General features: G+C 45.4%; 1 protein-coding gene across 1 annotated transcript in view; it reads right to left on the bottom strand.

Annotated features, from left to right (window-relative positions):
- Window positions 1–614: 614 nt before the first annotated feature.
- Window positions 615–10,153, bottom strand: part of CLRN1 (clarin 1) — a 33,552-nt gene continuing 24,013 nt past the window's right edge. Inside the window, exon 3 of the mRNA XM_008707135.2 lies at window positions 615–1,094. Coding sequence (XP_008705357.1) covers window positions 829–1,094 — 266 coding nt within the window. The 3' untranslated portion in view covers window positions 615–828. The remainder of the gene's footprint in view (window positions 1,095–10,153) is intronic.

The raw sequence follows: 10,153 nt of genomic DNA, 5'->3' as shown, positions 1-10,153 counted from the left end.
TAAGTTTACTAGGAAGAAACATTTTTCATGATTCCTCAGTGGTCCCGGCAATTATGTCTTTGAAAGTACTGCGTTTCCTTTTTTTTTTTTTTCCTTTTAGAGGTTTGCAAATTTTGACCAACAGGAATAGATCATAAGACTGTGCTTTAAACAAACTTAAAAAAAAGTATGTTGGTACTTTTTATCAATGCCCATTTAATGCACTATCATCTTAGGAAAGTGATTCCAGCTCTGTTTCTTCCTATCTCTGGCAACAAATGGGTGGATATATCAGAGATAGTATTTGTATGAAAATATAGTCTTCATACCTTTTGACTCCTCCCTGATGGAGCAGACAGTTTATACTTGATATGCAGAGAGTGGAACAGTTTGTCCATTCTTGTCAACCCAGTTCTCAGGGGCACCTGGTGGTTCGGTAGGTTGAACACCGGCTCAGGTCCTGATCTCAGGGTCATGAGATGGAGCCCCTGTTGTAGGGCTCCTTGCTTAGTGGGGAGTCTGGGATGCTCTCTCCCTTTGCCCCCCACCCCATGCTTCTGTGCAGGCTCTCACTCTCTCTCTCTTTCTCTCTCTCAAATAAATAAATAAAATCTTAAAAAAAAAAAAAAAAAGAACCCAGTTCCCACCAGGTAAAACAACCTTCCAAAACCTTCCTTCTGCTCCCCTTCCTTTCCAGCCTGTACCCTTAGCACATCATTTGTAAACATTGTCATGGAGGGTTTGGGTGCTTTAATTTGTGCGTCTGAAAGGATGGACAAAATTAACCATTTCCAAGTGACCAAAGCAAGTCTGCTCCCTTCCTTGGAAGACTGCAGAAGTATTTGCCTTTCAGTACATTAGATCTGCAGCTACATTAGTTGTCTCTGTGTTTTTAGATTTTGCAAAAGGAAACTGAAATCCAGCAAGTCGTATTAGGAGCCCATTCAAAAAGTGAACAAAAAAGCAAATGAAAACAACCCAGAACGACGTGGTGTATTTTTCACTTTGCGTTTTGTAGGCATAAGTCCCTTCTTTATAATTTGCAATTTTTTCTGAGAGGTGGTGGATTTTCACTTCAGAGGCAAACAATATCATGACAAGACAGCCGCAGGAGCCTGTAACAGAAGGAACAAACAATGTGTTGGCAGAAATATTTTCAGATTGTAAGGGACAGGGAAGAGGGTCAGTGCGCAAACTGAAGAAAGCTTTTATCATCGTCCTCATTTGCATTCTTCTGCGAAAATATATCATTTCAAATTGGTAATCATGAGCCTGATTCTCCAACTGATGGGTGGAAGGGCCTGGGTTATGTCTCTGAGTGAAGCAGACTTGGTGGGGGTGGGGAGGGTAGAATCTAGCTGATCTCACCAAGACTGGGAGATGTTCCTCTCTGTGTGATGAGAAGGTTGAATTGCTGGACACCTTAAGATCACAGTGTTGGAATGAGGTTACAAAACAGCCACTGCTATGATGTGGTTTTAAGAGAACAAATTTCTCTATATTTCATAGGCCACATAGGAAAAATGTCAGTCATACAGCCCCCTTGTGGAAGGGCCTAGGGCTTCTTTCGGAAGGGCTACTTGACTTCCCCTCTCCTCCAGCTCCCACCTGGCCACAGCTGCCCACAGGAGTCCCTGGGCAGAGGGAGCCATAGATAAGGTGTTGAGGCAAACAGTATTTGTTCTCCATGTTTCTAACAGAACTCGGGATTTTTACCTAGACATGTGGCTGCCTTGAATAAAGGCTACATTGTTTGAGGAGGAGTGGAATGTAGGGGCAGGAACGTTTCCTTGAAGTCTGCATGTATCAGAGCCCTGCCCTTTCTTTCCCCCCTTCCTCCATCGTGTAGTTGAAATATGGATGCAATGGTTGGAGCTGCAGCAGGCATTTTGGAGCAGGTGGCCTCAGAAATGCAAGCCATGTGCTATAGAAAAACGAGAAAGGAGGAGTCTGGATCCCAGACACCTGGAACTACCAGACCAACCCTGGATTTCAAACTCTAGGCTTTTATGGGAAAGAAAAATAAATCTCTATTTTGTTTAGTCCACTATTATTATTTCCCCCTCATTTACCACTCATTGGTAGCCTAATCTAAACTTAACTGGTACAGCTGAGGTCTGGGGTGAGCTCTCTGCAGGACAGAGGCACTCCATACTGAGTGGTGCCTGGAAACTCTGATAGGCCCTCTCTCACTGCAGATGGAGAATGGGAGACCCCCAGATGGGTGGATGGCACAGGGGGCCGAAGCAGGCGGCAAGATCGGGAACACAGTGGAGAGCCAGGATCCAAGGACTTCTACAGCTAGTGTTGATCCCAAGCCACCACACTGGGGTTCCAGCTAATAGGAGACTTGCTGAGCTGGTCTTCTGACTTAGGGCAGACTGCTTTGGATTCAGACCCTGAGTCTTCCACTTACTCTGTGAGATTGGGCAATTTTAATCTCCAAGTCTCAATTTTCTCACCTGTAAAATGTGGATAATAAAGATGATGCCCAATTAGCAATTGTTATTAGAATTGACATATAAATGCTTACTAATTGGTAGCTATTCCTATGAATTTTATGTATTCCTTTCCTCTCGCAAGTCCTTACCATAATCCCTTATCCCGCCCCACCACACACCAAAAAAAACCTGACTGTATCAGATAGGCCCCCCAAAACAGAGTGCATCACAGCGCCTTGTTCCTCCAAATACTCTCCCATTAGGCTTACGACTCCTTTAGGAGGGGTAAGTGCTTTTTGCTCTTCCCTTGCTGTAATTCAAACACCCTGGGAACAGCAATATAGTGGCTTAAGTTCCCATTCATTAATTCACTCATTCATTTACTGGATTCGACTTGTTAGGTGCCAACCACGGGCACACTGGTGGAGATTTAAACGTTATAGGAAATGGATATGGTTTCTCCTCTAACAGTATAATCGGACAGGTTAGACAATTATAAACCCATTGCAGTGAGTTTATGTAATAGCTAGGGAGGTACAGGTGGCTGGTACTGAGAGGATAGATAGCATCATGGAAGGTTCTTTGGAAGTAGCTGTAGGAAAAGTCAGCCGAGTGAAGGGATGCTGGACTGTGTGGGGAGAGTGGTCTGGACATGAGTAGCTGTATGCAAATGATGGCCCCATTCTTTTCCCAAAGGCCAGGTTTGGGCTGAGATAGAGGAAGAGAATGGATCGTGTGAGGGTAAGGGCTGAGGGGTGGGGTGAGCAGGGAAGGAGAAATCACATTTCTTCTATTTTAGAATTTCTCATAGGATTGACCCATCAGCCTGATTGTCATCCTAATATACCCCCAAATAATCAAATGATCTAGTTTTCTTGAAACTTCACTTCTCGCTGGCCTCAGAGCAGTCGTTGAGAATATTCTTTTGTAAAATTTGTCAGCCTATTTTTGTATTCTGAACTTAAAACCAGGGCTCTCCCCTGGCAAAACCGTATTATTCCTTTCTTGTTAGATCCAACAAAAAGGCTGCAATGCTGTTTTCTCTTTATCTTTTATTTGAAAATTGTGGAGAAAATGCCATTGCTTTTACCAAAAGAGCCTTCTTTGTCTGAGGAGATGGTGAATTTCAGACAGAAGCGAAACACTGTATTTCCTTAGTGCTTGAAAGGAAAATTCGAGCTCGGTTTCCTTTTCAAGTTGTTAAATATTTTAAAGGTACTACTTTGTTAAGGAGACAGCATCATAGTGAGACTGTATTTCAAATTCCCAAAGTAAAGGTTGTTTGGGGTATCTTCAGACTCACAGCCTTTCACCATAGCTAATCATCCAAGCGTGCGAGCTCCCAAAACAGAGTGCATGGTCCAGTAGTTGAGAGGATGGTCTGGGATTCTGCTCTGGATTCTGGAGTTGACCATGAGGTCACCCTTGTTGTTTCAGAGACGGAGCATAGTGACCTAGCTTGAGTTTCTGCCACCCTCATGACTATGAAGAGATGCGAAGGGAAACCACTCACTGTGATATTAGGATATCTTTGCTTCTCTCTGTCCATGGCTCTAAAAGAGATGTGGGACCAAGGATAACTACAACTTACGAACCAAAAGATATACATGAAATGTATCTTCTCTTTGTGGCCTGGCTACTAGGCACACAGAGAGAGGTGTGTCAGGGATGGGGGTGATGGTGGAAATAGGGCTTAGCACTTTTCTAATATGTCCTTTAGTCCCCAGCAAGGGGCTTGTGCTGTGGCTCCCACATTTGGAGGGTGCTGCTCTCTCTCTCTTCTAGAAAGACCCCTTCCCACAAGGAGGAATCCTTGAAGTCAGTGGGATGAGCCCATCTTCAGTCCCTGACCCACATTCCAGACCATACTCCCAGGACCTGGGAATTCCCTCCCCACACAGCTCTGAGCACATTTCCAGGACTGCATGTGCAGCTAATCTTCCTCGGGTCAGTCCTCCCAAGGGCAGACTTTGTGGCTGGTGCTGCAGAGACTTCAGGGCCAGCTATTTCAAGGGCATGGTCCGAGCTTGCATGCTCAGGCGAGTGTCCACACGTGTATACTTGAGGCCCATTACAGTGTGGGTGGAAGCCAGCAAGGGGAGGGAGATGGACAGACAGGGGCCAGCTGTCCTCCATCACCACATTTGGGTCCAGAATTCTAAATGTGAATTTGGCCTTCCAGGTCCTTACGGGGAGATGTTTGTCAAGGCAGAAGGATAAAACGTGTCCCATTGAATAGTTTATTAGCTCATAACTTTTAAATGTTTGGACATGGGGTAGATGGGCTTTCATTAATACTCTTGCTCAAGGCCTCACAAATGCTAGGATCAGGCCTGCACGCTTCCTTCTTCCTTTTCCCAGTGATCCAGGCATACCAGGAGTCCAAACTCAGCGGGGGCCATTGGGACAGATGGCTCACCTGTTCATCTGACCAACACTGCTCCGGCTCATAAGAAAGGTTAGAGTACACTAGACATAGGAAAGCCTGCCAAGACGTGCTCCAGCTAGAATTTGGAACGTAACCAGGCACAGGACCCAGGTTTTGCTGCTTTGCTTCTTCCCCAGAGACCAGCCATTTTCCTTTATGTGTTTGATTGTCCTGCCATCTGGCTGGTACTGTAATATTTTTTCCCCTGTAATGACTGATTACTGAGTTAATCCCTGACTGAAAAGGATAGCTGAGTTATAGGACTGTCACACAATGAATTACCAGTCAATTAACAAACATTTGTAATGTGCTAGACACTGCACACTCATGACTGTCCTCTGGCAGCTGTCTGGAGCTGCAGAATTGGATGCCTCTCTCCTCCAGCCCTTACAATATAGGGAACAAAGGTCACAGCCAACAAGAAAGCTGCCTCTTCATCCCTGGCTGGCCCTGAAGCTGACTATGCCTTTAGGGGTGGGAACATCCTGCCAGGATCCGTGGGAGTCCAGGGGACCAGGGGTTTCAGTGCAAACGTGTCCTCGAGGGTGAAAAAAAAAAAAAAAAGCTCTGATACATTCTCCTATTATCACTAAGATTGTATTTTGGGAAATAATAAATTAGAATTTCAATTCCATTTAAAGTAATGGCCAGCATTTCCAGAAAGCGAGCACGTCATCTTTAAACTCTCTTATAGATGACAAATATTAGAGGCATTCCATTTCCTCTACAGAGTGATAAATTGATCATTTCCTTCTTTAAGGAGTCTTGAAAGATGATAAATGTGGGTGGGAAAGCCACAGCTTTGCAGGTGTAGGCACTAATTTTCTGTGAAATCGTGCAATCTCAGTAGAGAGCCAGCTAGCAAAGGTGAGGTCTCCAGCAATAATTTCTTCTGCAAATGAAAGCAGTTCTGACTCCACAGGGGTACGGAGACCAATGGCTGCCATCCAGAAGAGGGGCAGAGGGACAAGTAAAGCAAGTTAATACCTAAGAGTAGATTTTGAGGTCGTGATGGGGAGCAATTTGGTCCTGTGTTTCTGAAGAGCGGGTGTGGATGGAGGAACACCACCAGTTGGGTCCAGCTTTTTCTCCTTGTCTTCCAGACTGGAAAGTGGAAGAGCCAACATCTGACTTACCTTTTACAAATGTCACGTTAGTGAGAGTGGTGCAAAGAAGAAATGATCTAAAAACACAGTCTTTTTCTGATTTGAATCGCCTTTCAGAAAAGGAGGCTACCCTTCGTTGTCAGGAAAGACACAGAGCTCCTTCCACTTTAGTCTTTTATTCAACAAGTATTTATCGCATGCCTACTGCCCTGTTGCGGGCGCACGGATACAGCCCTGGATACACCCACAGAAATCCCTGTCCTCGGGGAGCTGCCAGTGGTGGGGACAGTGGAAAAGAGTCAATAAATAACAAGATAAGCAAGGGCATACACGAAGGAGAATAAATAAAGCAGGGAAGGGGGTGGCCAGGGGAGGCGTCAGGTGGTGCTTTGGAGGTCCTAGCAAGGACTTGGGCTTTGACTCTAGATCAAAGAGAAAGGGAGACACGTGTGCATGTTTTGCATAGGATGGGAGTTTGCCATTGTGATGGAACAAGATTGAGCATCTGCTCGCACAGGGTCATGGCCGGGTTTGGGGCACAGTGAGTTAGACGGCTCTGTTCTGGCTCCTTCAATGTGAGGAACCTGGACTACCGTCCTCTCGCTACCCTGCTGCCACCTGCGCCTCGGAACAGGAGCCCTGGTCCTTTGCCATCACGGGCTGGCTAATATTACTTCTCTCCTTCTGTGGCCTCCTTTCTAAAGTCTATGCCGAGAAACTAGTAGAATGTTTTCATTGCCAACTCTTCCTACCACCGTCAGGTCCGGTGGCTCTGATGCCTGGACATCCCTGTGTATCTTCTTCTTGGACTTTGGGTGACAGCTCCTCCATAAGGTTGGAAGTGGATAGTCTGTGACCACCAGCTGCCGAATAACATGCCCTAGACATAGTATAGAGGCCGGGATATTAGGAGTACTAATCCTGATATATAATCTAAGCTGTCCTCTATTTTTGTCCTGCTCTTTATTTTCCTGTCTATGTGTTTCATGTGTGACTGTGTTTTTTTGTCTTTGTCTTTTTTTTATTTATTTGACAGAGATAGAGACAGCCAGCGAGAGAGGGAACACAAGCAGGGGGACTGGGAGAGGAAGAAGCAGGCTCATAGTGGAGGAGCCTGATGTGGGGCTCGATCCCACCATGCCGGGATCACGCCCTGAGCCGAAGGCAGAAGCCCAACCGCTGTGCCACCCAGGCGCCCCGTGACTGTGTTTATTTATGTTCTATGCCATAGTTGTAATGATCATAATTAATTAAGCCCGTATTAGGAACATCCCCCTTTTATGTATTTATTTTTTTTAAAGATTTATTTATTTATTTGAGAGAGAGAGAAAAGAGCAGGGGGGAGGAGCAGAGGGAAAGGGAGAGAGAGAATCTTAAGCAGACTTCACGCTGAGCATGGAGCCTAATGGAGGGCTCAATCTCACAACCCTGAGAGCATGAGCTGAGCCAAAATCAAGAGTCGATGCTTAACTGACTGTGCCACCTAGGAGCCCCAGGAACATCCCCCTTCTAAACGAAGGCAGTTATCGTATTTGTTTGCCTTGCTTGGTATAACTCATAACATGATGCTCTGTGTAAGAGAAGACACAATAAATATAATTTGCAATAAGTCCTCATTTTGGAGGTTTTCATCACCTCTAAAAGGCCTGAGTCAATACCTTTCATATTACTTTCAGAGAGTATTCACCGAACGATCTAGGATGTTCTGTGATTGATCCATGGCAAGGCTTCTACCTAGCCTGCTCTCTTTTCCTTGCAGATCTGGGACTCCACCATCAACTGGGAAACTTCTAGAATGGAATATAGAAAGGCAGACACTCATATATCAGTGCTCCAGTGTGAAACTATGGATCCAGTTACGTCTATGCTCAGCTGCTTCTTCTCTGCCTCTCTCTCTTTCTCTACTTCGTTAAGTTGTGTACATCTTTGTCTCTCCTGCTGTATTATAAACCTTGAGAGAAATGTTTTCCACCGCTTGCCCCATTCTGCCTTCCTCTCCCATTTCCTCTTCCATTTATGCTTTCAAAACGCTCACCATTCAGCCATACTCTTGAAACATTCCCATCTTACAGCCTCTTGGTTTTCCTTCCTCCTGTCTGGACACACCTAGTCAGTGTCTTGGCTGGCCCCTCCTTCCTCCACAACGCAAATACGAACCGACCGTGTTCTTCAGGGATTGGTCCCATGCCAGTTTTTTTCTATCTACATTCTCTCTCTAGATGAGCTCATCCATTTCCATTGCTTTAAATAATATCTATATCCTGACAACTCCTAAATTTATGTCTTTTGTCTAGACCTCTTCTCTGAGCTCCAGACTCCTATATCCCACTGGCTTTTTGCCATATCTGCTTGGATACATCCTAGGGTCTTAAACTCGGCATACCACAAATAGAACATTGATTTCTAGTGCTAAGCTCCTCCTTCAAGCTCTTTCTTGCCTGAAACTCTAAGTCTGTTCCTCCCCTTGTCTTATTCATCTTGGTTAATGCCACCACTGTCTACTTGGCTTAAGCCACCTGCAAAAGGTTTTGAATTTAGTCTCAAAATTTTTTTTGAATCCATTCATCTCTCTCCATGTCCAAGGCAATAGCCTGTCTTTCACCAGACGTTTCTTAAAAGGTGAATCAGCTATCCGACATTTTCTTAAAATCTGAAAGCTTCTCAATGCAATGAGAATCAATTGTAAAAGATTTACCATGGCTTTTGAGGTCAGACGTTAATTGGCATCAACAGGTCTTGCGGATGATTTTTTTTTTCTTTTGGGCCATTTGTCCCTCATTACCTACTCCAGGCACATGGGCCTTCTTGCAGTTCCTATGGCAAGCTGACCTCTTTTTCTAGAGTGTTCACGTGTGCTTTCTCCTCTCCTTAGGAAAGCCTCTGGGGTCTTCAGCTCCTTTGTGTCCTTGGAACTAGTTGCTGACCACCGCATCAAAGCCCCATTCCTCCTTTCCCTTCATTCTCTATTCTAACAGCACATTTATCACCCTTATTGGAATGATTGTCATCTTTAATTACTTATGTATGCTTTTGTTTGACTCTCTCACCAGACTATAGATTCCATGAAGGCAGGCCTGTGTGCCTGATTGATTGGTTGTGATATCTAGCACCAGTGCCTATTATAATGGCGGCCACATAGTGGGTTCTCAGTCAGGGTTTGTTGAATAAGGGAGATGTATGCACCTCAATCAGTGGTCTCAATGCTGGTCACACATTAACATTACCGAGGGAGCTTTAAAACACGCTTGTACCCAGACTCCACCCCCAGAGACTCCAATTTAATTAGTGTAGCATGGGGCCTGGTGTCAACATTTTTAGGAAATTCTTTAAGGGATTCTAGTGCATGGTCCAGAAAGAGAATCACTGCCCAAAATGAATTCAGGGGGACCATTAAGGTATTACTAAAATCCTAACTTGGGGAAAGATTTCTCAAATCTAGTTTATAATTGACAAGATGAGAAAGAGCAAAGGGACTGAGTTGCATGTGTCTCGTGAACAATGACAGTGGACAGAAATGCAGCACGAAGAAGGCTGAGGAATGTGATGGACCAAACCGGAAGCCAGGAGAAGTGGAAGCAATATCTGGTCCAGGAGGGCAACAGGTTATCAGGCCATAGCATGAGCCAGCTGTGGTGAATAAAGCATTTGGTGGCCTAGTCTGCAGGTCTATTCCCTTTCCTGCTTTGTGTCCAGGGTCTGGCATGCACATTGGAACACAGAAGGGGATGCTCAGAGCACTGTTACTCCGGCTGTGTGGAAGGAAGACCCCTTCCCTTTCCTTCTCCCCCATCTTCATGCCTCAGGATGCCAAGCCTTGGGTCGCCATCCAGCAAGGGGGTATACAGTAGGCCCGAATGATAGCAGCACAAGGAAAGGGGGAATCTTGGGGAACCCAAGGGTGAGTGAGAGAAGAGAAAGGAGATCCCAGGAGGAAGGAATTTTCCCTGTAGACGGTGAGGAAGGCCACCTGGGTAGAGAAACAGGGGAGGAGACTCAGTGGAAGAGAGCTCACATCCCCACCGTGGGCCAATAAGGGGGTCTCCAGTGGAGTATGACTCACACGGGAACAAAAGGACTTCCTAATACAGGCTCTCCCTTCTTTCTGTGTCTCTGTTGGCTCAGAGTTACAGTGTTTGTGATAAGGCTGTAAGTCCCCATCCTCCCACAATTAGGGTGTAGAGCTGGGATCTCCGTGAATA

The sequence above is a fragment of the Ursus maritimus genome, unplaced genomic scaffold, assembly GCF_017311325.1.
Source record: "Ursus maritimus isolate PB19 unplaced genomic scaffold, ASM1731132v1 scaffold_20, whole genome shotgun sequence".
Classification (NCBI taxonomy): Eukaryota; Metazoa; Chordata; class Mammalia; order Carnivora; family Ursidae; genus Ursus; species Ursus maritimus.
The sequence above is the reverse complement of the archived record's forward strand: the minus strand, read 5'-3'. Positions and strand labels throughout refer to the sequence as shown.